At 72.9% G+C, this 27,322-nt stretch overlaps 2 protein-coding genes across 2 annotated transcripts; one reads left to right on the top strand and one right to left on the bottom strand.

Moving 5' to 3' along the window:
• Positions 1 to 560: 560 nt before the first annotated feature.
• INPPL1 (inositol polyphosphate phosphatase like 1) lies at positions 561 to 15,176 on the top strand. Its single transcript, XM_075742674.1, is given in 29 exon segments — positions 561 to 779; positions 5,521 to 5,584; positions 6,260 to 6,410; positions 6,513 to 6,633; positions 6,719 to 6,856; positions 6,936 to 7,026; positions 7,430 to 7,519; positions 8,088 to 8,186; positions 8,413 to 8,563; positions 8,783 to 8,889; positions 9,151 to 9,253; positions 9,351 to 9,547; positions 9,918 to 10,035; positions 10,465 to 10,561; positions 10,647 to 10,785; positions 10,859 to 10,958; positions 11,047 to 11,135; positions 11,250 to 11,331; positions 11,437 to 11,526; positions 11,635 to 11,748; positions 11,845 to 11,933; positions 12,020 to 12,107; positions 12,215 to 12,370; positions 12,444 to 12,528; positions 13,009 to 13,158; positions 13,255 to 13,859; positions 13,862 to 13,989; positions 14,489 to 14,616; positions 14,987 to 15,176. Coding segments are annotated over 29 exon segments (3,813 nt in total). The 5' UTR covers positions 561 to 627; the 3' UTR covers positions 15,078 to 15,176.
• Positions 15,177 to 18,092: 2,916 nt separating this feature from the next.
• Positions 18,093 to 23,961, bottom strand: PHOX2A (paired like homeobox 2A). The gene is made up of 3 exons (XM_075742980.1): positions 23,608 to 23,961; positions 21,300 to 21,487; positions 18,093 to 18,651 (listed from the first exon to the last, which is right to left on the bottom strand). The coding sequence occupies exons 1-3, from the start codon at positions 23,825 to 23,827 to the stop codon at positions 18,217 to 18,219; spliced, it is 843 nt and encodes a 280-aa protein (XP_075599095.1). The 5' UTR covers positions 23,828 to 23,961; the 3' UTR covers positions 18,093 to 18,216.
• Positions 23,962 to 27,322: the final 3,361 nt, after the last annotated feature.

The following is a 27,322-nucleotide window of genomic DNA, read 5'->3' as shown; positions in this document are numbered from 1 at the left end:
CCCCGCTGCCCCCGGTGCTCCACGTCCCTCGGTGCTGCTGCCGGGCCCCCCGGTGTGCCCCATCCCCCCGGTGTGCCCCATCCCCCCGGTGCTCCCCATCCCCCGGTGTGCCCCATCCCCCGGTGCTCCCCATGCCCCGGTGGCCCCCCCGCTGCTCCCCATCCCCCGGTGTGCCCCATCCCCCCGGTGCTCCCCATCCCCCGGTGTGCCCCATCCCCCCGGTGTGCCCCATCCCCCGCTGCTCCCCATCCCCCGGTGTGCCCCATCCCCCGGTGTGCCCCATCCCCCGGTGCTCCCCATCCCCCGGTGTGCCCCATCCCCCCGCTGCTCCCCATCCCCCGGTGCTCCCCATCCCCCGGTGTGCCCCATCCCCCCGGTGCTCCCCATCCCCCGGTGTGCCCCATGCCCCGGTGTGCCCCATCCCCCGGTGCTCCCCATGCCCCGGTGGCCCCCCCGCTGCTCCCCATCCCCCGGTTACTGCTCGTGTCCCCCCCCCGTCTCCCCGGTGCTCCTGCCCGCCCCCTCCCGTTTCTCCCCGCCCCCTCCCGGTGCTCCCCGCCCCCTCCCGCCCCCCTCCCGGTGCTGCCCCCGCCCGCCCAGCGCGGAGCGCGGCCCCGGTGGCGGAGCATGGCGGGTGCGGGGGGGCCGGCGCCGCCCTGGTACCACCGGGACCTGAGCCGGGCCGCCGCCGAGGAGCAGCTGGCGCGGGCCGGGCGGGACGGCAGCTTCCTGGTGCGGGACAGCGAGAGCGTGGCGGGGGCCTACGCGCTCTGCCTGCTGTGAGTGGGGGGCACCGGGGGGAACGGGGGGAACGGGGGGGAACCGGGGGGGAACCGGGGGGGGGGGAACTGGGGGGGAACCGGGGGGAACTGGGGGGGGAACTGAGGGGGAACCGGGGGGGAACCGGGGGGGGAACTGAGGGGGAACCGGGGGGAACTGAGGGGAACCGGGGGGGGAACCGGGGGGGGAACTGGGGGGAACTGAGGGGGAACCGGGGGGAACTGAGGGGAACCGGGGGGAACTGAGGGGGGAACTGAGGGGAACCGGGGGGAACTGGGGGGGGAACCGGAGGGGGCAACAGGGGGAACTGAGGGGGAACCGGGGGGGGAACCGGGGGGGGGAACCGAGGGGAACCGGGGGGGTAACCGAGGGCAACCAGAGGGGGCAATGGGGGGAACTGAGAGGAACCGGAGGGGGCAATGGGGGGAACTGGGGCAGGAACTGAGGGGAACCGGGGGGGGCACCGGGGGGAGGAACTGGAGGGGGCAACGGGAGCACCAGGGGGAGTTGGGGGGAGCAGCGGGGGGGGCACTGGGGGAGATGTGAGGGGCACCGGGGGGCAGGGGAGCACCGGGGGGACGGCGGGGAAGCACCGACGAGGTAGCCGGGGGTGCATGGGGGGAGAATGAGAAGTAGCGGGGGGGGCACTGGGGGGAGCGTCAGGGGGGTCCGGGGGGCACAAGTACGGTGTTGGCGGGGGGACGCCAACGGGGCATCGGGGGAATCAGCAGGGGCACTGGGGGGGCCTGGGGCGGATCTTGGGGGAGCACTGGGGGGGATCTGGGGGAGCACTGGGGGGCACCTCGGGGGGGGCACTGACACCCAGAGGGCAGCGGGCACGAGGGATCTGACATGGGGGTCACCAGCACTATGGGGGGACCGGGCACCGGGGGGAAACAGGGATGGGGGGGCTGGGGTAGCGCTGGGAGTGGGGGGACGGGGAGTGGGTGGGTGGGAGTCTGGGGGGGGACAGGCAGGGGGAGACCCGGGGGACACAGGGGGGCACTGGCACTGCCGGGGGACGGGGCACCAGGGGCTGGTGGCACCCGCGCTGGGCTGGGGGTCCCAGGGGACCGGGCATCGGGAGGTGGGGGGAGCTGGCCTGGCTCCGGGGGGGCTGGGGCACCCACCCTGCCACCACGGGGGTCTGCGAGGACGGGGACTGTCCCCCACCCCACACTCTTGGGGTCCCTGAGCCTCCCTGTGGGGCTGGTGCCCTCATGTCTGGGGGGTCCCCAGCCCAGGGGAGTGCTGGGGGGATGGCTGTGTGCCCACGCGTCACACTGGGGGGGTCGGCGGCTCTTGCGGCAGTGCCGGGGTCCCTGGGGTGCCGGCCCTGGGGCTGAGCACGCGGTGGCACCGGGGCAGCAGCCCAGCCGTCGCCGTGCAGCGGGACTCGGCCACCACACCGTTCCCCGGGCCTGGCCGGCACCTCGGCGTGTCGGTGGCGCGGCTCAGCGCCGTGCCGGGGTGCTCCCGGGCTGCGCCACCGGCTCTGCTCGGGGCCGGCTGCCTGTGCCAGCGCCAGGCCCTTGATGTGGCTGTGGGGCAGGCGGTGCGGTGCGAGGGCGCCTCGAAATGAGGCTTTTCCACTCCCCGCGAGCCCATGGGCGCCGGCAGCCGCTGGCTCCTCGCGGCAAATGAGGGAGAACCAGGAGTTTGCCGCGAGCCGGCCTGCCCTGGCCTGGGGCTCTGCCGTGTGCCGTGCCGGTGCAGGGCGTGCAGCCTCTGCGGTGGCACCGTCCTCCTTCCCTGTGGCCCGTGGCTCACGCAGATTCGGTTTCCTGGCCACGTGGGTGCAGCGTGGCCGTGGCCGCCGGCTCCCTGCCACGAAGCCGGGGTGGCGAGCGGTACCAGGGGCACGGCACCGGTGGGGGGAGAGCACGCTTTGCCGCTGCGACTACCGGGACCCAACAGTGCCGCGGGGCTGGGGGGCGCGTGGGGCACCTGGGTAGGTGGCAGGGGACTGCAGCCGGGGTCTTGGCGCAGGTGCCTGCGTAAGGGGGGTCCGGCACCGGCATCTCCCCCTGCCTGGCCTGTGGCTGGCGGTGGGAACGTGGCGTCCCCGGTGTCCCCCCGTGCCGCTGGCCCTGGCAGGCCACCTGGCCCGGCTGCGGCTTTTCCCTGGGCCTCACGGGCTCCGGCCTCCACCGCCAGCTCGGTGCTGCCGGCCCGGCTGCGGGTGCCGCGTGGCCACGCCGAGGGCCGGGACCCCGCAGCAGGGCAAAGCCCGGCACGGGGATGCCATGGCGGGCGGCTGCGCCGGACCCTGCCGCGGTGAGGACCACTGGGGGTCCAAGCCCGGGCGGTGGGCAAGAGCATGCCGCGGCCCCACCGAGCAGCCCCCTTGCCGATGCAGGGGCGGCCGGGGCTGCTGGGCTGTCGACAGCCGCTGCCGGGGCCTAAAAATAGCTGCGGGGGCAGGAGGAGGAAAGGGAACTGCGCCGGGATCCCGGCAGCGCCGTCTTCCTTTAACCCTCCCGCTGACACGCCGCGGCCTCCGCCAGGCTGGCCGTGGCACACCGGGGCTTCACTGGAGCGAGCGGTGCCGGCACGCAGCAGCGGCACCCCAGGAGCGCTGGCATCGCCGGTTGGTGGCTGGCGGGCGATGCCGGTGGGACGGACCCCCCGCAGCGCCCCGCGGGAGGACTTGGGGGCTGAGCCCCCACCCCGGCTCTCTGCTGGTTCGTGGGACGGCAGTGCCAAGGTGGTACCGGCGGGCGCGGGGTGCCCCCCTCGCCGGGACGCCTGCACCCCCGTCTGGGCACGCAGTGGGGGAGGGTGGTGGGTGCCCCCCTCTCTGGGGGCACGGGCGGCAGTGGGTGCAGGGGTGGTCCCCGCTGTGCCGGCTTGGCTGTGGCAGGATGCCGGCTGGCGTGGCAGGGCCGGCGGGGAGCCCTGGCGCTCGCCGGCAGCCGCGCTCCCACATAATGGCTCTTTGTGCTGGCAGCCCCGGCGTGAGCCCGGCGCTCCCCGGCCCCCTGGGATTATTCACCAAAATAGCAGCCGGGAGCGGCGCTGGGCGGCCGGGGTTGGCCCCCCCCGGACGGTGTTTGTGGGGGTTCCCAGCAGCCCCCCCCCCCCGCTGGGGTTCCTCTGTGCCAACCCCTGTGCTGGGGGTCCCTATAGGCCCCCCAGGGTTACCCAGAGACACCCCTGTGCTCCCCCTCAATGTGCACCCCCCTTATCCCCCCAATTTGGGGTTCCCCATACCGACCCTGTGCTGGGGTTCCCCATGCACCCCCCCAGCACCCCGCGTTGGGGTTCCTGCTATGGAGACCCCGACTGTGCTTCAGGGCTTCCCGCAGAGACCCCCCCAGCTGGGGGGCTGTGTGTGCCCCCCCATCCCACCAGCTGGGGGTCCCCAGACAGAGCCCCCTGACACCAGGTTGGGGTCTTCCATGTTGACCCCCCCAGGATTCCTTTGAGCTGGGGACCCCCCAGATCCCTCAGCAGCGATTTCCCACGTGGACCCCTTTACCCCACACCCCCCCAGGGAGGGTTTTCCATACAGCCCCCCCCCCCCCCCCCCCCGAGAGGGTTCTCATTCAGCCCCCGCTAAGTTGGGGGGGTCCCCATGGCCCCCCATGACCCCTGCCTGGGCACTGGGGCACCCAGGAGCAGCCCCGGTGCTGGGGGAGTGGGTGCTGCACCCGCGGGGTGATGGGGTGCGATGCCTGCCATGGTGTGGGGGGGGTCGTGTCCACAGGTTGGGGGGGGGGACGACAACAGAAATGGGGGATCCCCTTTCTGGAGCCCATGGGAGGATGGTCGCGCCGCGCCCCCGCTCGCTGGGGCGGGCGACGGGGGATTGGGGGGCACCGGGGGACCCGGCGTTGCAGGGTGGGGGGGGACACCGGGGGACCCGGCACGACACCCCCTCCGCGGACACGGTGACAGGGGACGCAGCCCGGCCGCGGTCCCCCAGCGCCGTGGCGGGGTGTCACCGGGCAGGGGACGCCGCAGCTGAGCTGACAGGTGGCCGTGGCACGGTGACAGCCTCCACGGTCACGGTGACCTCTGCGAGGGCTGTGGCGGGGGGCCAGCCCGGGAGACACCGTCCCTGCCGCCGGGGAGGGGGTGTCCGGCCGTGCCGGGGGTCCCGGTGTCCCCCTGCCGCGGAGGGGACAGGCGCGGGGTCCCGGTCCTGCTCCCCGTGCCCGCTGGCGTCGACACCCCGTCTCTCAGCGCCGCCCGTCGCCCCCTGCCCCGGGATCGCGTCCCGGGTTCCTGTGAGCTTCCATTGAAAAATAAATTGCTTCCTGGCCTCCTGGCTGCCAGCGGCTGCCTGCTCCTGCCTGCTCCTGCCTGCTCCTGCCGGTGGTGCGGGCAGGGGACGCCCGCTCTGGCACAGGGGTGGGCAGCAGGGCCGGGATCTGCGGCATGGCATGGGGCAGGCTGGGGGGCTGCCCGGGGACATGGGTGTGGATTGGGGGGGGGGGGCCCTTGGAGCAAGCCGGGGGACCCCCAGCACCCACCTGGGCCCCCCCAGCACCCATCCCCCAGGCATTTTCCCACGGGGGCCGGGCTGAGACCTGGCAGCTCATTGCATGCCACGGGCAACGGTGGTACTGGAGCCTCTTCTCCCTGCGGCCGCTCGTGCCTGGCCGGTGACACGGGGATCCGGCAGGACGGGTGCCTGGGGTCCCCGCGGGGCTGGGGGGGGCCGTGCAGGCAGGGAGGGGACGCTCCCCCCCCCCCAAAATCCTCCGCCTGACGCCCCCCCCCGGCTGCCCGCAGGTTCCAGAAGCACGTCCACACCTACCGCATCCTGCCCGACGAGGAGGACTTTCTGGCCGTGCAGGTGGGCAGTGCCCCCCCGCCCCGGGACACAGGCCACCCCCCGGCTCTTCGGGAGCGGGGACCCCCCCCCCCGGGGGGCAGCTGGGGGGTCCTGGCACAGGCTGCGGAATGTCGGGGTGCTGGGACCCCCAGCCCGCACCGGGCTCCTGCTGGGGGGTGCTGGGGGTGTGTGTGGGGTGCTGGGTGGGCACAGCACCCCATTTACGGCCCCTCGCCCCAACGTGTGCCGGGGGGGGGGGTGTCCTAGAGCGGGGCTCGGCCTCGGCCCTGTGCCACGAGCGTGCCCGGCTCTCCGGCACAGCCGGGCGGCTCGGCTGCTCCCGTCGTGGCTGGCCGACACGCCGGGTATTTTTAGAGCAACAGAACCTGCTTTGTGCCGGCCGGGCAGGCAGGAAAAAGCCACCCCCGGGAGGGAGGGGGCCGAGGGATGGCTGCTGCCTGCTGCCTGCACCCTGCTGCCTGCGCCCTGCTGCCTGCGCCCTGCCAGCCCTCCCGGCACGCAGCCGTGGCACCGCGGCGGGGTGCCACGTGCCCCAGGGCCCGCTCCCCGCGAGGCTCAGCCTTGGAGCTGTGGGGTCAGCCCCCCATCCTGCACGGGGGGGGGGGGGGTCCCTGCACGGAGGGGGTCCGGGTGACCCCCCCCCGGCGGGTGCTGAGGGTCCCCGTGTCCCCGCAGACGTCGCAGGGGGTGCAGGTGAGACGTTTCAAGACGCTGAGCGAGCTGATCGCCCTGTACCTGCAGCCCAACCAGGGGCTGGTCTGCACCCTCCTCTTCCCCGTCGAGAGGGAGAAGGAGAAGGAGAACGCGGAGGACAGGGACTACTCGGGTACGGCGGGGCGACGCGGGGGGCTGGATGGGGTCCCGGGACCCCCGGTCCCCGCGGGGGCGGTGACTGACACCCCCCCCCCGCCCCGTCACCCCACTGCAGATGGAGAGGATGAAAAGCCGCCGTTACCGCCGCGCTCCGGCTCCACCAGCTTCTCCGGCACTTCGGCGGGGCTCAGCCCCACCGGCCTGGGGCCGGCCGTGTCGGAGGGGGCGGCGGAGAGGTGAGGGTCTGCACCCCTGCCCGTGCCCTGCCTGTTCCCTGCCCGTCCCTGCCGGCTCCTCACCCTCCGCGCTCCCTCCCTGCAGCACCAACGGCCTGAGCAGCATCTCCCACGAGTACCTGAAGGGCAGCTACACGCTGGACCTGGAGGCGGTGAAGGGGGGGGCCAGCAGCCTCCCCCACCTCAACAAGACCCTCGTCACCTCCTGCAAACGGCTGCACAGGTGGGCGCCGGGCACCCCGAGGGACGGAGGGAGGGTCGGCCGTGCCGCCGGCTGAGCCCGCTCCTCTCGCCCTCGGCAGCGAGGTGGACAAGGTGCTGGCGGGGCTGGAGATCCTCTCCAAGGTGTTCGACCAGCAGAGCTCCCCCATGGTCTCCAAGATCCTGCAGCAGGTGAGGGGGGCGCGGGGACACGGCGGTGCCACCCCCACACGCACACACACCCCCCCCCCAGGGGCCGTGCCCACGGACACGCCACGGCCCCGTCCACGGGGACACGTGGGTGATGGGAAAGCCAGCGGAGAAACGCCCACCCATCCTGCCCTGCCCCACGGTGCTGGGGGGTCCTGTCCCTCCGGGGGGCTGCGATGGATCTGGGGGTCCCATCCTGCCCTGCCCCATGGTGCTGGGGGGGTCCTGCCTCTCCAAGGGGCTGCGATGGATCCAGGGGTCCCATCCTGCCCCATCTCATGGTGCTGGGGGGTCCTGTCCCTCCGGGGCGGCTGGGATGGATCTGGGGGTGCCGTCCTGGTGCTGCGGCAGAGCCGGGCCGGCCGTGACGTGCCGGGGGTTTCAGACGGCGGGGCAGAGCGGGGAGCAGGAGCTGGAGAGCCTGGTGCTGAAGCTCTCCGTGCTGAAGGATTTCCTCTCCAGCATCGAGAAGAAGGTGAGGCCGGGGGTGCTGGGGGTCCGGGTGGGGGGTCTGGGTGGGGGTCTGCACCGGGTCCCGTGCCAGGATACGGCCAGGGCACGATCCGGGTGGTGCCAGGGCCGGAACCAGCTGCCTGGGTGGCATGGGGGGGCTGGGGGGACGGGGGGGTGATGGAGCTGGGGGGCTGAGGGAGATGGGGGGCTGGGGGGTGATGGAGCAGGGGGGGCACTGGGGGGCTGGGGGGTGATGGAGTTGGGGGGGCACTGGGGGGCTGGGGGGGTGATGGAGTTGGGGGGGCACTGGGGGGCTGGGGGGTGATGGAGCGGGGGGGCACTGGGGGGGCGCTGGGGGGGCTGGGGGGTGATGGAGCGGGGGGGCACTGGGGGGGCTGTTGGGGCTGGGGGGCTGGTGCAGTGGGGGGCTGTGCAGGGTTGAGGGGCTGGTGGAGCTGTTGGGGCTGGGGGCACTGAGGGGGCTGTTGGGGCTGGGGGGCTGGTGCAGCGGGGGCTGTGCGGGGTTGGGGGGCTGGGGGCCGCGGTGCCCGTCGCTCGGCCGATGCCAGCCCCGCGGGGGGCTCTGCCAGGCGCTGAAGGCCCTGCAGGAGATGAGCTCGGCCGCCCCCGCCGCCCCCCCCCCGCCCCTCTCCCGCAAGGCCAAGAGCATCCCGGTGCAGACCTTCGAGGTGAGTCCTGCCCCCCCGGCGAAGGGTCCCCGGGCCGGGGGGGCATCAGCCGAAACACCGAGGGTGCCGGGGGGTGGTCAGGGTGCTGGGGGGGAGGGTCTGGGTTCCAGGGTGGGGTGAGGTCTGGGTGCTGGGGGGGGGGTGTCTGGGTGCCAGGGGGGTATCTGGGTGCCGGGGGGTGTGTCCATGTCCTGTCCCCCCCCCGGCACGCGGTGTCCCGCCGCAGGTGAAGCTGGACGTCACCCTGGGGGACCTGACCAAGATCGGCAAGTCGCAGAAGTACACGCTGAGCGTGGACGTGGAGGGGGGCAAGCTGGTGGTGCTGAAGAAGCAGAAGGACTCGCAGGAGGACTGGAACACCTTCACCCACGACAAGAGTGAGGGGGGGGGACACCCGGGGCGGGGGGGGTCCGTGCCGCCCGGTTTGGTGGCCGGGGTGATTTTGCGCCGGAGCGGATGGGGAGCGTCCCCGTGGGGTCGGTGCTGGGGTGGGTGTCCCCATCCCGGGAGCGTGTCCCCCAGACCCCAGGCTGGAGAGGGGGGGGCACGGTGCCCAGCCGCAGCCCAGCGTGTGTCCCCCCCAACCTCTCCCCCAGTCCGGCAGCTGATCAAGTCGCAGCGGGTGCAGAACAAACTGGGCATCGTTTTCGAGAAGGAAAAGGATAAAACGCAACGGAAAGACTTCGTTTTCGTCAGCGCCCGGGTGGGTCGCGCTCTGCCGGGATGGGGGGGTGGGGGATCCCTCGTAGGGGCGGGGGGGGGGGGAGCACAGGATTGAACCCCCGGTGCCCCGCAGGGGCTTGGGGACGGGCGCTGGGGGACTGGGGGATGTCCCCAGGGCGGTCCCTGCCCGGCCCCCCCCGAGTTTGGCCGAGCTGAGCTGCGGGGGCTGGAGGCGGCTGGAGGTCCCTATCCCGGCCGTGGGGAGCCCCCCCGCCCCCCCTCACCACTGCCCCCCCCCCAGAAGCGGGAGGCTTTCTGCCAGCTCCTGCAGCTGATGAAGAACAAGCATTCCCACCAGGATGAGCCCGACATGATCTCCATCTTCATCGGCACCTGGAACATGGGTGAGCGGGGCCGGCGGGGGGACCCTGCCGGGGGGGGGGACCGAGCCCCTGGGGTCCCCCCCTGACGGTTCCTCTCCCCGCTCCCGCCCCGCCGCAGGCAGCGTGCCCCCGCCCAAGAGCATCACGTCGTGGTTCACCTCCAGGGGCTTGGGGAAGACTCTGGACGAGGTGACGGTCGCCATCCCCCACGACATCTACGTCTTCGGCACCCAGGAGAATTCCCTGGGGGACAAGGAGTGGGTGGATTTCCTCCGCGCCGTGCTGAAGGACTTCACGGAGGTGGAGTACCGCCCGGTAGGAACCCGGGGGTCCCGGGGGCTCTGGGGGCCGCGGGGCGCAAGGCACCAGTGGGCGGCGGAGACGGGTGATGCTCGGTGTCCCCCCGGCTCCTGTCCGGGTGCTCGGGGGGCTGCGGGTGCTCCGGCTCTGATGTTGTGGGGTGGTCTCGCGGTGTCGGGGGGATGTGGGTGCTGGTGGAGGTGGGATTCCCCACGGAACGGCCCTCGGGTGGGAGAGGCTGGGGTGAAGAAGGGGGCTTCTGCAATGAGCCGCCCCGGTGGGTGCACCCGAGGGGCACCCCGCACTCACGGGACGCGTTCCCCGGCGGGGTGCGGCGCGGAGGCGGGGGTCTCACGGGGGTCTCACGGTGGCCGTGGGCCCGCAGGTGGCCATGCAGTCCCTGTGGAACATCAAGGTGGTGGTGCTGGTGAAGCCGGAGCACGAGAACCGCATCAGCCACGTCAGCACCTCCAGCGTCAAGACGGGGATTGCCAACACCCTGGGTAGGGGCCGGAGCCGCCGGGCGCGGGGGGCCGGGGGGCTCGGGGGGCTGGGCTGGTGCGCGTTGCGCGAGGAGGGGTCCCCGTGTGCGTGTGTGTGCGTGTTGCACGGGGAGGGGCCCCGGTGTTGCACGTGGTGCACGAGGAGGGGTCCTGGAGCGCGTGCGTTGCGTGATGAAGAGTCGGGGTGCGCACGTTGCACGGGGAGGGGTCCCACCAAGGGTGCATTGCACAAGGAGGGGTCTTGGCAAGTCTGCTTTGCGTGGGGAGGGGTCCCCGTGTTGCACGAGGAGGGGTCCGGGCGCGTGCCGGGAGCCTGGCCCAGCGCAGTCTGGGTGAGGACCTGCCCCGTCACCGGGGCCTGGGGGCAGCTGGGTCCCCGTCCCCCCGTCCGGCCCGGCCTGACCCTGCCCCGTCCCCGGGTCCCGGCAGGGAACAAGGGGGCCGTGGGCGTCTCCTTCATGTTCAACGGCACCTCCTTCGGCTTCGTCAACTGCCACCTCACCTCCGGCAACGAGAAGACGGCACGGTGAGCACCCAGGAACCGGGACGGGCCCCATCCTGCCCCGGGGCTGTGCCGGCCTGCGCCACCCCCGTGTGTCCCCCCCCGGCAGGAGGAACCAGAACTACCTGGACATCCTGCGCCTGCTCTCGCTGGGGGACAAGCAGCTGAGCTCCTTCGACATCTCCCTCCGCTTCACCCACCTCTTCTGGTTCGGGGACCTCAATTACCGCCTGGACATGGACATCCAGGTGGGGAGGAGAGGGGGGATGGTGGCGGGGGGGGGTCTGTCGGGGTCCCCGTGCCAGCCCCTCTGTCCCGCAGGAGATCCTCAACTACATCAGCCGCAAGGAGCTGGAGCCGCTGCTCAAGGTGGATCAGCTCAACCTGGAGAAGGAGAAGCACAAGGTCTTCTTGCGCTTCGGTGAGGGCTGGGGGGGCTCCGGGGGTTTTGGGGGGGGGCAGCCCCCGCTGCCGGGACTGTCCCGACATGTCCCCCGCTGTCGGTGCAGGCGAGGAGGAGATCACCTTCCCCCCCACCTACCGCTACGAGCGGGGCTCCCGGGACACCTACGTCTGGCACAAGCAGAAGCCCACGGGGGTAGGTGCTGGGGAAAGGGGTTGAGGGAGGAGATCCCCCCCACAGCCTGACCCTGGGATCGGGGGGGGGCACCCCCCCTAGCCTGACACACCCCCGTACACCCCTCCCTGCCAGGTCCGCACCAACGTGCCGTCCTGGTGCGACCGCATCCTCTGGAAGTCCTACCCCGAGACTCACGTCAACTGCAACGCCTACGGTGAGCTGTGCCTGTCCCCCCCCGGGACACCGTGTCGTGTCCCCCCCCCCCGCCCCCAGGGATGGGACCCCCCCCAGCCTGACCCCCCCCCCCGGCTGGCCGCAGGGTGCACGGACGACATCGTCACCAGCGACCATTCGCCCGTCTTCGGCTCCTTCGAGGTGGGGGTGACGTCCCAGTTCGTCTCCAAAAAAGGTGCCTGTGCCAAAGGGGACACCCCGCTCCCCCCCCCAGCGGGTCCCACCTCTCCCTCGAGGCAGGGGGGGTCCCAGGGGGGTCCCTGAGCCTCGCCTCTCCCTGGAGGGCTCTCCAAGTCCTCCGAGCAGGCGTACATCGAGTTTGAGAGCATCGAGGCCATCGTGAAGACGGCCAGCCGCACCAAGTTCTTCATCGAGTTTTATTCCACCTGCCTGGAAGGTGAGAGCCGGGACGGCGGGGGGGGGTGTCCTGGGGGGCTCGGCGGGGTCCTGGGGGGCTGCCATGGTGCCGTGTGTCCCCCCCTCTTCCCCGCAGAGTTCAAGAAGAGCTTTGAGAACGACAGCCAGAGCAGCGACAACATCAACTTCCTCAAGGTGCAGTGGTCGTCCCGGCAGCTGCCCACGGTGAGGAGGGGCCGGGGGCGGGCAGGGCTGGGGCCGGGGGAGGCAGGACCCCCCCCAACGCCATCATCCCGTCTCCTCGCCCGCAGCTGAAGCCCATCCTCTCCGAGATCGAGTACCTGCAGGACCAGCACCTCCTGCTCACCGTCAAATCCCTCGACGGCTACGAGTCCTACGGTGAGCGCCTGCGCCGGCTCCCCCCGGCACCTCGCCGCCCTCCCGGAGCCGGGGTTGGGGGTCCCTCGGGGACGTGAACCCCGACTTCCCCCCACTGCTGCCCCCAGGGGAGTGCGTCATCGCCCTCAAGTCGATGATCGGCAGCACGGCGCAGCAGTTCCTCACCTACCTGTCGCACCGGGGCGAGGAGACGGGCAACATCCGCGGCTCCATGAAGGTCCGGGTGCCTGCCGAGCGCCTGGGCACCCGCGAGAGGCTCTATGGTGAGGAACCCCCTGCCCGGGGGGGACGGCGGGGATGGGACCCCCCCCTCGCTGAGCCCCCATCCCCTCGCAGAGTGGATCAGCGTCGATAAGGACGAGACGGCGGCCGGCAAAGGGAAGGTGCCGCTGGGTGCCAGAGCCAACCAGGACTATGCCAAGTACGGGGGCTGGGGCTTGGTGGGGCTGGGGAGGGCTGGGGGTCCCTGGCTGGGGGGTCCCGGGGGGTGCCGGGGGGGGCTCGAGCATCTCCTGGTGCTGCGGGAGCACGGGCATCCCTCCGAGCATCCCTCCGGCACGGCGTCTGTGGTGGGGCTGGGGACAGTCCTGGTGCTGGCTCTGCCACGGGTCAGGGGCGGGGTTCTGAGCCCCATCCCTGGGGGGTTCTGAGCCCCATCCCTGGGGGACTGAGCCCCATCCTGGGGAACTGAGCCCCATCCTGGGAGGTTCTGAGCCCCATCCCTGGGGGGTTCTGAGCCCCATCCCTGGGGGACTGAGCCCCATCCCGGGGGGTTCTGAGCCCCATCCTGGGAGGTTCTGAGCCCCATCCTGGGGGACTGAGCCCCATCCCGGGGGGGGTTCTGAGCCCCATCCCTGGGGGACTGAGCCCCGTGGGGCACCCGACACCTCTTGTCGCCCAGGTCGGTGGGGCGGAAGCCCACCGGTGCCGAGCCGCTTGCTGCCGCCCCGGCGAAGCTCCCGGAGGAGCCCGAGAAGGGCAGCGCCACGCCGGCCCCCCGGCCCCCCGCCTCGCACCGCAGCACCGCCAGGGACGAGGTGGCCCCGAGCCGGTGAGGGGGGACGGGCAGGGTGGGGTGGGGACACACACACCCCCCCACCGGCTGCCCCCGCACCCAGGGGTGCCACGCTCACCCCTGTGCCCTCAGGTCCAAGGTGGAGGCGACGCCGGAGCCGGCGGGGGGGCCGCTGAAGAACAGCTTCAACAACCCGGCGTACTACGTGCTGGAGGGGGTCCCGCACCAGCTGCTGGTGCCCGGGGACCCCGGCAAACCCCCCGCCCCCAAGGCCAAGGTGCAGCTGGCGGCGCCCGAGCGACGCCGGCACCCCTCGGCTGGGCAGCCGCCGGCGTGCCGCGGCGAGGAGAGCTCCTCGGATGAGGACACCGGCACCCTCAACCTGCCGCCGCCGGATTTCCCCCCGCCGCCCCTGCCACGGGAGCTGGAGCTGCCCCCGAACCCCTTCTACGGCAGCGCCAAGGAGCTGCCGGCGCCCGCCGGGTGCGAGGAGCCCAAACCGCGGCCGGCCGCCGGCTGTGCCGCCTTCGGCGAGTCCCCCCCGACCAAGCTGCACCCCTGGCCCCCGCTGTCTGCCGGGGCCGGATTTGGGCTGGAGGGGCCCGGCAGGACCCCCGGTGCCGGGGGGCTGCCCGCGGCGGGGGGGCTGCTGGACGATCGCTCCTGCTCGGTGCTGCAGATGGCCAAGACGCTGAGCGAGGTGGACTACGGCGGCGGGAAGGGGAGGGCGGCCCCCCCCCCCCGCTGCTGGCCAAGGGGGGCCGCTTGGAGCTGCCCCCCCGCTGCCTGCCCCCCGACTACGGCCGCCCCCTCGCCTTCCCCCCCCACTCCATCCGGGAGAGCATCCAGGAGGACCAGGCTGAGGAGGTGGGTGTTGGGGGGGGGGTCAGGGTGCTGGGACCCCCCCCGTGACTCCCTTTGGGGTGACCCCCGGGCACACTGAGGGTGGGGCGCTGGTCCAGGGCCGTGGGGCAGAGCGGGGGGCTGCTGTGGGGCACAAACCGCAGCCGGCAAGGGCAGAGGCTGGGCACCCGTCCCGCCTCAGCTCCATACCCCTGCCTGCCCCCCGGCCTGCCTGCTCCCCCTGCCTGCTCCCCCTGCCTGCTCCCCCTGCCTGCCCGCACCCCTGCCCACCCACCCTCCCACCTGCACCCCCTGCCTGCCCGCACCCCCTGCCTGCATCCCCTGCCCACCCACCCCACCTGCCCATATCCCCTGCCTGCACCCCCTGCCCACACTCCCTGCCTGCACCCCTTGCCCGCCCGCCCCCCCCGCTTGCCCAGCGGCACAGGGTGGTCCCATCTCGGGGTCCCCTGGGGTACGGGACGGGTGACGCGGGGCTGATGGCGCGGGTGCTGCCGCGCAGGCGCTGTGCCAGGCGGGACGTGGCGTGGGCGCCGTGCCCGGCGTGGGCGAGTGGCTGCGGGCGCTGGGGCTGGAGCGGTACGAGGAGGGGCTGGTGCGCAACGGCTGGGACGACCTGGAGTTCCTCAGGTGAGCAGCCCCCCGGGGCGGGGGGAGCACCCCACACCCCCCCAAACCCTCCACCTTGCCACCCCCCCCCCCGTGGGGCCACGTCCTCTCCAGGGGGTCGCGGTGATGCCTGGGTGGGATCCCCCTGCCCTGGGGTCCCCCTGCCCTGGGGTCCCCCCGTTGGGGTGCTGCCCCCCGGGGGTCCCCGCTGCCCCCCAGGGCCATGTAGCCCCACAGCGAGGGGGTGGGAGGAGGAGGCTGGATGGGCACCCAGCACCCCATGGGGGCTCCTGTGCCCACTGGAGGGGTCCCTACATGGGCTGGGGTGTCCCCCCGCCCCGGGCCGGGGTACCCCGGGGGTGGCGAGCCCCACGCCTGCCCCCCTCCCCAGCGACATCACGGAGGAGGACCTGGAGGAGGCCGGCGTGCGGGACCCCGGCCACAAGCGCGTCCTCCTGGAGAGCCTCCAGCTCCGCAAATAACCGCGGCCACGCGTCCCCCCGTCCCGCGCGTCCCACCATCACCAGCAGCCGCCATCACCAGCCGGTGGGAGCACTGGGCCCCCCTGGCCCCCCCCCCCGCCTCCCTGGGTGCTGTGTAACGGCGGGTGGGGGGCGCTGGGGGGGGGGAGCGGGGGGTGGCGGGTCCTGGTCAGACAATTTCAGGGGGGGGTCCCACCGCTGGGGCCTCCCCTCGCTTAAGTTATTTCTTATTTATTGAGAGAAGGGACGAGCATTCGTCTCACGGGCGGGGGGGGGTCCCCACGGTCTGGGGGAGGTTTTTGGGGTGAGCCCTGGGGAACCCCAGCTCCCACCGTGGCCCCTTATAGCCAGGGAGGAGGAGGAGGAGGAGGAGGAAGAGTGTCTCAACCCAAGTGCCTTCGTGATGCCCGGCTGGTGCTCGGGGGGTGTGGGGGGGCTCCGCCAGCCCCCGCGGATAACGCCAGGCAGAGCTCGGGGTGCCCGTCCCCACCCTGGGGGTCCCGTCCCCTCCCGGGGGGTCTCCCCCCAGCAGAGCCGGGCCCGTGCCTTCGCCCACGCCCCCCCTCCCACCACCGGTGCCTCCGGGGTGGCCGCCCACCCCCGGCTCCCAGTTTCCCATTAGGTACTTGCTGGATCCGTCCCCCCCCGGGGTGCGCTGCCCTCGGTGGCAGCGGGGCTGCACCCACATCCCCCCGTGGGTGCTCAGCCGGGTCCCCCCCCGATGGGTGCTCACCCCCCAACCCCACCAAGTGCCCTTCCCGGGGGGTCCCCAGGGCGGGGGGTCCCCAGGGTCGGGGTCCCCCAGCCATGCTTCCCCCCCCTTTCCCGGCTGGGGTGAACCCCCAGGCTCTCCCTGTCCCCGTGGGGTGACGGAGGGCTGATGCCCACCCCCAGCCCGGCTCCTGGGACCCCCCGGGACCCCCAGCCCCCCCGTCCACGCCCCGCTGTCACCGCTCCGGCTGAGATGAAGGATGGGCCGGCCCCCCCCCCGGCAGCCCCCCCAATCCCCCCTCATTAGCTAACGGGGCGTTTGGTGTGAACTTAATCCTACTAAACATGCCGTCGTGTCGTGCTCCGTGTTTTGGTGGTTTTTGTTAAATCATGAGCTATTTTTTTAATGTTCAATGTAATGGTCCTTGTAAAGCTTGTTGTGCGCCGGGGTGGGATTCCCGGGGGAATCGCGGGAAGGGGTGGGGTGAGGAGCTGGACCCCAGCGGGGACCCTCCGGGCTGGCCGTACTGGTCCCAGCGCAGGGGGCACCCGCTGCCCTGTCCCCTCCCCAGGAGCAGGGCCGTGCGTGGGACACTTCTGCTGCCCCGTTCGGAAGACCCCAGCCCTGTCCCCCCCCAGTCCCCAGCTGTCCCTGCAGCACAGACACCCCAAAACCCCCCTCCCCCCAACCCAACCCCCCACTGCGGACCCCGGCTCACCCCAGTGCTCCCTTGCCCTGAGCATCCTGCCCGCACTCCCTGCCCGCACTCCCTGTGGCCCCCTGCCCATCCTGGGGGGTGCAGGGCCCCCCCTTACCCCCGCCGGCCCCCCCATCGCTGCACAGCACCCCGGGCTGCTCCTCGCCACCGTCCTGGTGCCCCCAGGGACATTCTCCATCACAGCCCCCCCCCCCGCCGAGGGTCTGGGGGGGCCCTGGGGGGCACCCCTCCCCTCCCCCCCGCCTCGGGGGGCTCTCCGTGGGGTGCTGCCCCGGGTCCCTGCAGCTGCTTGGGGCATTTCGGGGACACCCCCCCCCCAAAACATCCCTAAGGTGCCGGGGCTGGGGGCTGCGGCACCCCCGGCATCACCTGGGGGGTTTTGGGGGGCTGAGGGGGTGCCCGTGCAGACCCCACCACCTGCAGCCCCGGGGGGGGGGGGGCAATTGCAGCGAGGGTGGGGAGCTGGTGGCATCTTCAATAAATTAAGTTTTATTTGGATTAGTGTCATTTGCAAACGGGGTCAATAAATTACAGAACGGTTAAAAAAACAAACAAAACAACAAAAAAAAAAAAAAGAAAAAAGGCGAAACCCAACCCCACCTCAGCCGGCACAGGGGGGGACGGGGATGGGGACGGGGGCCGCCGCCGCACAGACACACGGACAGGGATGGTGGCACGGCCGCGCAGACGCTCACCGCGCCACGAAGCCCACCGGCGCGCTGGGTGCGAGGGGCAGAGCTGCACCCTGACCCCCCACCCCCACCCCTGGGACCGGGGGAGCATCTGTCCCCTCCTCCGAGGGCTCCCACCATTTGCTCCGGGGGGGTGAGGGGGGTGTCCGTCCCGTACCACCCCCTCTTTGGGGGAGCTGCGGCATCACCGGGGCGGCTCGGCCCCGGCACAGCGGGACGGTGACGGTTCCCAGCGCCTCGGCCCCGTGGGCAGCATCCGCGGCGAGCGCGAAGCCCTGATGCTGCGTTGTGTGTCGTCCCCCCCCCCAAAATCCCATCACGGGGGGGGGGGGGGCGGGTCACCTGCTGGGGGGGGCGAATCCCTGTCCACAGGCAGGATTTGGGGGGCATCACCCCCTGCCTGTGCCGAGGGGGCTCTGGCTGCCGAATTCCCCGGCACTGCTCACCCCGCGGCCCCCAGGAACCCCAACCCTAAAGTGCTTCCTCGCCCCCCGCCCAGCGGCACGGCCCATGGGGGGGCCTCCTGGGGGGGCTGCCGCTGTGCCGGAGCACCCACGGTGCCACGGGGAGCCCCACGGCTGCTCCCACCGCTGGGGTGCACCGGGAGCCCCCCCAAAATGTGCTGGAGCAATGGTTACGCTTGGGGCACACCGGACGGGTGGGGGGGGTGCTGCTGTCCCCCCCCCCCCCCCCCCTTTGCACCCCCATGGTCCTGCACCACCACGGTGCCGGTGGGAGCCGTCGGCAGGGGCTGCTCCCAGCTCCGGGTCCGTCCCATCGGCGTGGGGTCCGGGAGAGGGTGGGGGTCCCGCGGCCCCCCCGGGGAGCAGCCCCGGGTGCAGGCGGAGGGGCAGGGGTGGGGGGTCTCTGGTTCACCTCCCCGCCGGCAGCCGTTTGCCGGAGCATCATCACCGGAGCCGCGGTGGGAGCGCGGGGCGGCGGGCGGGGGGGTGCGGGGCGGCGGGGGGGGTCCGGAGGGGGGGGTTTCGGGGGCGGCCGGATCCGGCGACCGGCGCATCAGAAGAGGTTTGTCTTGAGGGCGTTGGGCTTCCGATGGAAGGAGGAGAGGACGCCGGAGAAAGGTCCCGGCACGGCTTCGGCGGGCTGCCAGGCCTTCAGCAGGTCGGCGGCGTTGGCGGCGCCGCTGCTGGTGCTTACGCCGGGCCAGATGGGTGCCTTGAGGGGCTGGGGGGGGTGGCCGGGTCCCATGGGTGGCCCCGCGCTGGGGCTGGGGCTCAGGCTGCTGCCGGGGCTGCCGAGGCTGCCGGCGGCGGGCAGGGATGCCGTGCTGTCGGGCGTCGGGCTGCAGTTGGACTCCTTGGACTCGTCGTCTTCCGAGGAAGAGCGCGGCTCTGACTTCTTGCCGGCGGCGCTGGCGGTGCCGCCTGCACCCTTGGCGTTGGCGGCGCGCTCCTGCTTGCGGAATTTGGCTCGACGGTTCTGGAACCAGACCTGGAGGGGACGGGAGGGGACGGGAGGACCCCGCGCCGCCATCCCCGGGAGTTTGGGGAACCCACGGGGTGCAGACGGCTCCGCAGCCCTCCCGTGCCGGGGTGCTCGCCCCAGGGTGCCCCTCGCAGCACCCCGCTCCTGCGGGTGAAACGTTTTCCACAGCGCCAGGGGGAGGGGGGGGGTCAATGCGTTTAAAACCGGCTACAGGCTTCGTGGTGCTGACGCCGGGCGCTGGCACCGCTGCGGTCCTGCGGCACGAGCACCGGCGACGCCGGCAGGGTCTGCAGGGGCACCTGGGCAGACGGGGAGGGGGCACTGCTGGGGCCCACGCTGCACCCCCCGCCCGCACCTTGTGGGGGCAGAGCTCCCCCCCCCCCCCCGCAGGGCTCCCCACGGTGCCAACCGTGGCATCAGCCCCACTCGCCGTTCCCGCCACGGACCCCCCTCCCCGGCAAGGACTCGGCAGCGCACGGTCCCACGAGGCGCCGGCAGGATGGGGACGCTGCTCTGCACCAGGCAGGGAACTGGCTCTGACCCCCCCCCCGATGGCCACCGGTGCCGTCCCTGCCCAACCCCCGGGACCCCCGGGGTGCTCCGTGGGCACCAGCACCACGTTGCCAGCGGTTGGTCCAACCCCATCCCATCCTGAACCGCAGCAGGGCTCTGTCCCCACGGCCGGACGGGGACGTCACCGGGCTCCCCGGGAAACAGCCGGACCTGGAAACGCCGCCTGGTCCCCTGGTCCTTGGGGCCAGGACCCCTCAGCCCTGTGGGTCCCCCCGTCCTCGGGGCCAGGACCCCTCAGCCCTGTGGGTCCCCCCGTCCTCGGGGCCAGGACCCCGCAGCCCTGTGGGTCCCCCCGTCCTTGGGGCCAGGACCCCTCAGCCCTGTGGGTCCCCCCGTCCTTGGCTGCAGCGTCCGTCCTGCCTGCGGGATGCTGAAGGCCAAGGGCAGGGCTGCTGCTGCTGCTGCTGCTGCTGCTGCTGCTGCTGCTGCTGCTGCGGGGTGGCTGCCGGGGCCAAGCCGTGCCACCACGGTTAGTGACAGCTGCCACCCGGCCGTGTGCCCCGGCGGCATCACAGCACCAGAGGAGAGAGGGGTCCCACGGGACCCTTCACCCGCAGAACATCCCTGGCGCTCAGTGCAAGGACACGCTGGGGGGTGGCCCAGGGACCGGGACGTTCCCTGGGGTGTCGGGGACACGGGTGCCGGCTTTGCCGCGCTGGCATCTCCCGCTGCTGCTGCCCCGATCGCGGCGCTGCTACAGATGGATCTCGCTGCCGGGCCCCGCTATGGGGGGAGCTGGGACCCACCGAGGGCATCCAGGGCTGTCCCCACGTCACTGAGCTGTGGGGCACCACGGCTCGGGGTGCAGCGGGCAACGACCCCCCCGGCCCCGGCGCGATCCCAGAGCACTCCCGCACCCTTCCCTGGGCCGTGCCTGCTGCTCCGGTCCCTCCTGGCCCCTCTCATCCCCGCATGGCCCCCCCCAGCCTGGCACGGTCCTGTGTGTGTCCCCCCGGCACCCCCTGAGCACCTGCCCTTCACCCGTGGAAATGGGGGACCTCGTTTCCCCCGTGTGCTGACAAAGCGACTCACCCCACGGTGCCGGGGGGGGCAGGACCAGCCCCAGCCCCCGGCAGAGCACCAGGAAACCCCCCGGTTTCCACCCGAAAGCAGAGGGCAGCTGGATGGGGACCCCCGCCCCGAGCCCCACACACCCCACGGCCAGGCGGGGGGCTGACAGATGGGTCCCCTCCCACTGCGGGACATCGCCCTCCCCACTGACCACCCCCCAGCAGGGTCCCCTCTCCGGACGGGTCACCCTGGCCGTGTCCCTCCGAGGGACATCGTCCCACTGGGAGCCTCTCCCTGCAGCGAGACCGGGCGCCCCGCGGGGATCACGGCACCGACAAAGGGGGGGCTGCACCGATGAGGGGGGGCTGCACCGACAAAGGGGGGGCTGCACCGACAAAGGGGGGGCTGCACCAATGAGGGGGGGCTGCACTGACAAAGGGGGGGCTGCACCGACAAAGGGGGGGCTGCACTGACAAAGGGGGGGCTGCACCAATGAGGGGGGGCTGCACTGACAAAGGGGGGGCTGCACCGACAAAGGGGGGGCTGCACCGATGAGGGGGGGCTGCACTGACAAAGGGGGGGCTGCACCGATGAGGGGGGGCCGCACTGACAAAGCGGGGGCCGCACTGCCGCAGGGCTGGTCTCCGTCCCCCGCTGCCCTTACAGGTCCACCCCCCCCGGTACCCGGGGCTGTAGCGGTCATTGCCGGTGGGTACCGGCATGGCAGCGATGTGGCACGACCCCCCCATTCCCGCCGGGAGCCGGGCTGGGCCCCGGGGGTTTCCTCCGAGCCCCCCCGGGCAGCGCCGCCACATCCCGTCCCCGGGCCCCCTGTGTCCCCCCCGGCCCTGCCTGGGCATCGCTCGGGGAAACGCTCCCGGCCAGGGACGTGTTTGGGGGGGGGGGGGGTGTCCCCCCCCGCTGGGACCCTGCAGCAGGTCCCCATCGCTCCCCAACGTGGGGGGCAGAGCAGCGGGGTCCCAAGGAGGGGGTGCGGCCGTCTGCCCCCCAGCTCCCGGCCTGGCAGCACCAGAGCCCCCCCGGGCCCCGGCCGCCCCCCAGCAGCTCACCTGCACCCGGGCTTCGGTGAGGTCGATCTTGAGGGCCAGCTCCTCGCGCGTGTAGATGTCGGGGTAGTGCGTCTCGGCGAAGACCCTCTCCAGCTCCTTCAGCTGGGAACTGGTGAACGTCGTCCGGATCCGCCGCTGCTTCCGCTTCTCGTTGATCCCCGACGGGTCCGAGAAGAATTTGTAGGGCACTGGGAGGGAGAGCAGGGGGTCAGCGGGGCCGGCACGGCGGGCAGCGTGGGCAGCGTGGGCAGCGTGGGCAGCGTGGGCAGCGTGGGCAGCGCGGGCAGGGGACGCCTGGCAGGACCCGCACAGCGGGATGGACCGGGCAGGGATGGACCGGGCAGGATGCACCGGGCAGGGATGCACCGGGCAGGATGCACCGGGCAGGATGCACCGGGCAGGGATACACCGGGCAGGGATGGACCGGGCAGGGATGGACCGGGCAGGGATACACCGGGCAGGATGCACCGGGCAGGGATGGACCGGGCAGGGATACACCGGGCAGGGATGCACCGGGCAGGATGCACCGGGCAGGGATACACCGGGCAGGGATGCACCGGGCAGGGATACACCGGGCAGGGATGCACCGGGCAGGATGCACCGGGCAGGGATACACCGGGCAGGGATACACCGGGCAGGGATGGACCGGGCAGGGATGCACCGGGCAGGGATACACCGGGCAGGGATGGACCGGGCAGGGATGGACCGGGCAGGATGCACCGGGCAGGGATGCACCGGGCAGGATGCACCGGGCAGGGATACACCGGGCAGGGATGGACCGGGCAGGGATGGACCGGGCAGGGATACACCGGGCAGGATGCACCGGGCAGGGATGGACCGGGCAGGGATACACCGGGCAGGGATGCACCGGGCAGGATGCACCGGGCAGGGATACACCGGGCAGGGATGCACCGGGCAGGGATACACCGGGCAGGGATGCACCGGGCAGGATGCACCGGGCAGGGATGGACCGGGCAGGGATGCACCGGGCAGGGATACACCGGGCAGGGATGGACCGGGCAGGGATGCACCGGGCAGGGATGGACCGGGCAGGGATGCACCGGGCAGGGATACACCGGGCAGGGATGGACCGGGCAGGGATGCACCGGGCAGGGATGCACCGGGCAGGGATGGACCGGGCAGGGATGCACCGGGCAGGATGCACCGGGCAGGATACACCGGGCAGGGATGGACCGGGCAGGGATGGACCGGGCAGGATGCACCGGGCAGGGATGGACCGGGCAGGGATGCACCGGGCAGGGATGCACCGGGCAGGATGCACCGGGCAGAACAAACCGAGAGGGGATTCACCGGACAAAGCAGGGGGACACAGGCAGAGTGAACCGGGCGGGGATGCACCGGCAGGGATCGCCCCGGTGGGGATACACCCGGTGAGGACGCACCGGGCAGAAGGAATCGGGGAGGGATACACCGGGCACAGCAGGGGGGAAACGGGCCGAGCGAACCGGGGATGCACCGGGCGGGGATGCACCGGGCAGGGCGGTCACGGAGCTCGGGCGCTGCCTCCCCGCGCCCCCCGGTCCCGTTCGTTCTTGCGGCCGCCGCCCCCTCGGCGGGACGCGGGGCCCGGGGCGGTGGGAGCGGGCCCGGGGGGGGGGGGACAGCGGGGCCGGGGCCTGAGGCGGGGCGGGGGGGGGCGGCCGGGACCGGCCGGCGGCTCCTTCGTTATCGGCGCATCCGCGGGCAGCGCGTCCGCGGCGGCAACGAAATCGGAGCGGGGAGGGGGGGCCCGGCGGCCGCGACCACCCCCCGGCCCCGCTCCGGGGCCGCCGCCGCTCCGGGGACCTCGGGGGGGCTCCGCGGCCGGGCACGGGGGGGGCTGCCCGGTACCGCGCTGGGGGCGGCCCGGGCCCGAGCGGGGCCGTGCGGGGGGGAGCGGGGGGGGGGGCGGCTGTACCGGGGCAGCCCCGGGCTGCGGGCACCGGCGGGGGCCGTTACCGACGGCATCGAGCCCCGACGGTTCCGAGCCCCGGCGGCTCCCAGCACCGACGGTACCGGGCGCTGACAGCAGCCGTCAACGACGGCACCGAGTACCGACAGTATCGGGCACCGACGGCACCGGGAACCGACGGCACCGGGCACCGAGGGCACCGAGCCCCGGCGGCACCGGGCACCGACGGCACCGGGAACCGAGGGCACCGGGAACGACGGCACCGAGCCCCGACGGCACCGAGCCCCGGCGGCGGGGGCCGCTCCCGCACGCCCGGCCAGCGGACGCTGGCGGCGGGGGGTGGTGGTGGGGGGGTGGGGGTCCCCCGGCGGGGGTGCGGGGTGCCGGGTCCGTTACCTGCCGAGTAGGGCGAGGGCTGGTGGTCGCGCAGGGCGCCCAGGGCGCAGTTGGCGGAGGCGAGGGGGGGGCAGGCGGGCCCGGCGCCGAAGCCCCCCCGCATGGGGCTGTACTGGAAGGAGCCGGCCTGGCTGCAGGGGCTGAACTCGTAGGCGGACGCCTCCATGGCGGCCACGCAGGAGTCGTAGGAGTTGAGGTAGGAGTAGTCCATGGCGAACATGGAGCGGCCCCGGCTGCCGCCCGCCCGTTACCGCCGCCGCCTGCCCGCCGGCCCCCGGCCCGCCCCCGCCATCCGCCGCCCCAGCCCGCCCCGGGCCGCCGCGCCCCGTAAATATACCGGCGGGGGGAGCGGCGGACAAAGGCTGCGCTCGCCGGGGGCTTTTGCATGACAATATCTCCCGGGGACGGCGGGCGCAGCAGGAGCGGGCGGAGCCGCCGACACCCCCCCCCCCCCCCGCCGCCCCCCCGCCCTTAACCCTTCGTGGGCGCCCGCCAAGCTCCGCACCCCTCCGCCCCCCCTCCGCCCCCCCCCGCCCCCCTCCGCCCGGGCCGGCCCCGGCAGCCGCGCACGTCGGGGCGGTTCTGCTCCGCTCCCCGCCGCCCCTCCCGGTGTCCCGGCCCTCGCAGGGCCCCCCCGGGAACCAGCGGCAGCGGCCCCGGTCCCGGTCCCATCCCATTCTGCACCCTCATCCCCTTCTCCATCCCCATCTTGCCCATGTCCCCATCCCTCCGGACTGTCCCTGTCCCCAGCCCTCTGCCTGTTCCCAGCTTCATCCCATCCCAATCCCCATCCCATCCCCATCCCATCCCATCCTCATCCCATCCCATCCCATCCCCATCCCCATCCCCATCCCATCCCCATCCCATCCCCATCCCATCCCCATCCCATCCCCATCCCCATCCCCATCCCCATCCCCATCCCATCCCCATCCCCATCCCATCCCCATCCCATCCCCATCCCATCCCATCCCATCCCTCCCCATCCCATCCCCATCCCATCCCCATCCCCATCCCTCCCCATCCCATCCCCATCCCATCCCATCCCATCCCATCCCATCCCATCCCATCCCCATCCCCATCCCCATCCCTCCCCATCCCATCCCATCCCATCCCCATCCCATCCCCATCCCAGCCCCATCCCCATCCCATCCCATCCCATCCCATCCCCCCCCGTGCCCCCCCCAGCCCCATGGATCCATCCCCACCCGTCCCCCAGCCCCATCACCCCAGGCACTGATCCCCGTTGCCCCCCACTCACAGAGACCCCAGAGGGGCCCAAGGGGGACCCCAGGGTGCCCCACGCCCAGCCCGGCCCCCCCCCCACGGGCTCAGCCCCACTGCCCCACGGCAGATCGGGGGGGGCAACCCCTCAGCCAGCGCAGCCCCTGTGCCCCACTCCGGGGGTACCTGGGCCACGGCCCCCGCCACACCCCCAGCCCTGCCCCACGTGCTGCCCTGTGTGCTACCCCGGGGGGGGGGGACCGGGCACCCCGAGCCCTGCCGTCCCCCACAGGGGTGGGCGCCTCCGTCCCACACCCGCGGACCCCTCTCGGGGCGTGACACCTCCTCGGGGTGCTCTGGCTGCGGCTTTGCCGGCCCAGGGCTGGCGACGCTCCACGGGCACCGGGGAGCGAGGGGCCGTGTCCCCCCCGGCGTGGGACAGGCAGCAGAGTGTCCCTGTCCCCAGTCGGTCACCCCCTTCCCGGCCCCTCCATCCATCCGCCCCCACCCCAGCGGCCGCCGGGTCCCCGCTGTCCCCGGGCACCGGCCGCCCTCGCAGGTGGCACCCCGGGAAGGTCCCGCCGTCCCCTGGGACCAAGCGCCTGGGGGGGGACACGGGGGGACAGGGGGTCCCCTTCACCGGGGGGGCTCTGGGGCTGAGATCCCAGGAGCAGGAGGGCAGCAGGGGCACCCCACCACCCATGGGTGCATGGGGGGAGCAGGGGGCTGCGGGGGGTGTGTGATCAGCCCCCCCCCATCCCTGGGGGGCTCTGCCCTTTGCCCCCCCCCCCATTTTTCATCCCGGCTGAATTTCAAAGCACCTCACCCCCCCCCCCCCCGCTGGGCCCCCCACCCGGCTGGGGCCAAGGTAAAGGCTCTGCCCCTTTTCAGCGGCACCGGGGGATTTGGGGAGGATTTGGGGAGGATTGGGGACATTTTCAAGACAAACACTTTCACTAAAGAGGATTTAAAAGTCTAATTACGGCCGGCTCAGGGCTTTGTGCCCCGGCCCGGGGAGGAGGGGGCTCGCTGCCCTCCCAGTGGGCACCGGCCCCCCGGAGTGGGGGGGAAAGGCCGGACCCTGCCCAGGTCCTGCGGGATCAGCTCTGCCCACGGGGTGCGGGGACGGGGCTGGGGCGCTGGGGGCTGCCCAGGACCTGTCCTGCCCCACGTCCTGCCCTCTGTCCTGCCCCACATCCTGCCCCACATCCTGCCCCATGCCCTGCCCGGTGTGCTGCCCTCTGTCCTGCCCCGTCTCCTGCCCCACGTCCTGCCCTCTGTGCTGCCCCACATCCTGCCCCACGTCCTGCCCCATGCCCTGCCCGGTGTGCTGCCCTCTGTGCTGCCCCACATCCTGCCCCACATCCTGCCCCATGCCCTACCCGGTGTGCTGCCCTCTGTCCTGCCACATCTCCTGCCCCACATCCTGCCCCATGCCCTGCCCGGTGTGCTGCCCTCTGTCCTGCCACATCTCCTGCCCCACATCCTGCCCCATGCCCTGCCCAGTGTGCTGCCCTCTGTCCTGCCCCATCTCCTGCCCCACGTCCTGCCCTCTGTGCTGCCCCACGTCCTGCCCCACATCCTGCCCCATGCCCTGCCCGGTGTGCTGCCCTCTGTCCTGCCGCATCTCCTGCCCCACATCCTGCCCCGCACCCCCCATGTCCCGCAGCGCAGAGCTGGTCCCCCTGCTCCCCGGTGCCCCCAGTTCCACCCGGGTGGGCCAGGTCTGGGTCCGGTCCCTCGCGTGGGACCCTCGGGGCACCCGTGGGTGCAGGCAGGGGCTGGTGGGTGCTCCCCACCCGAGCCCACCCCAGCTGCGCCGGCCAAGCGGGCAGGTTGCTAAACAAGTTAATTAGATCACGGAGCTGGAGGCTGGCGGCTGAGCGAGAGCCCCGACTGTCAGGCTGCTGGAGTTGTGAAAAAGTTAATTCAATTAAGTTTTCCCTCTAAACTAATTAGGCAGCAATCTGCCACGCAAGGAGCTGCTGCTATTGCTACCCAGAGCCAGGGGCAGAATGGGGGGGTGGGGGTGAGGAGGATGAGGGGGATGAAGGGGGAGAGGAGAGGGAGGGGGACAAGGGGAGGAGGAGGGGGCAGCGGGCCGGGGGTGAGCCCAGGCACCCCGTCCCTGTCCGGCTGGGGGGGACAGTGCTGGGGAGACCCCCCCTTATCCCTGCAGTTCCCGTGGGAGCTGGGATGCAGATGTGGGTGAGACCTCCTGATTTTAGTGGGTGAAGGAAGATGGGTGCTGGCAGCAGGGGCACCCAGTTGTCCCCAGCATTGCCCAATGGGATGGGGGCGCAGGCTGACACCCCCCCCGAAACGGTGAGCGATGGCAGCAGGGAGGGCTGGGCACGGCAGGGGAGCTGGGGACAGGGACCCCGTGTCCCTCCATCCCGCTGGGCTCTGGGGGCTGTCCGTGACTCAAGGGCCATGTCAACGTGCCTGGGGGAGAGGGAGGGGTCCAGGAGCCAGGGGGCTGACAGGACCCCCT

The sequence above is a fragment of the Balearica regulorum genome, chromosome 1, assembly GCF_011004875.1.
Source record: "Balearica regulorum gibbericeps isolate bBalReg1 chromosome 1, bBalReg1.pri, whole genome shotgun sequence".
Lineage (NCBI taxonomy): Eukaryota > Metazoa > Chordata > Aves > Gruiformes > Gruidae > Balearica > Balearica regulorum.
The sequence above is the reverse complement of the archived record's forward strand: the minus strand, read 5'-3'. Positions and strand labels throughout refer to the sequence as shown.

Bases quoted from the DNA above. Each gene is read 5' to 3' on its own strand.
- PHOX2A (XM_075742980.1), bottom strand. From the start codon at position 23,827: ATGTTCGCCATGGACTACTCCTACCTCAACTCCTACGACTCCTGCGTG. The intron at 21,488-23,607 runs GTAACGGACCCG...TCTCCCTCCCAG, and splicing joins GCCCTCGCCCTACTCGGCAG to TGCCCTACAAATTCTTCTCG. The intron at 18,652-21,299 runs GTGAGCTGCTGG...CGTCCCCTCCAG, and splicing joins TCACCGAAGCCCGGGTGCAG to GTCTGGTTCCAGAACCGTCG.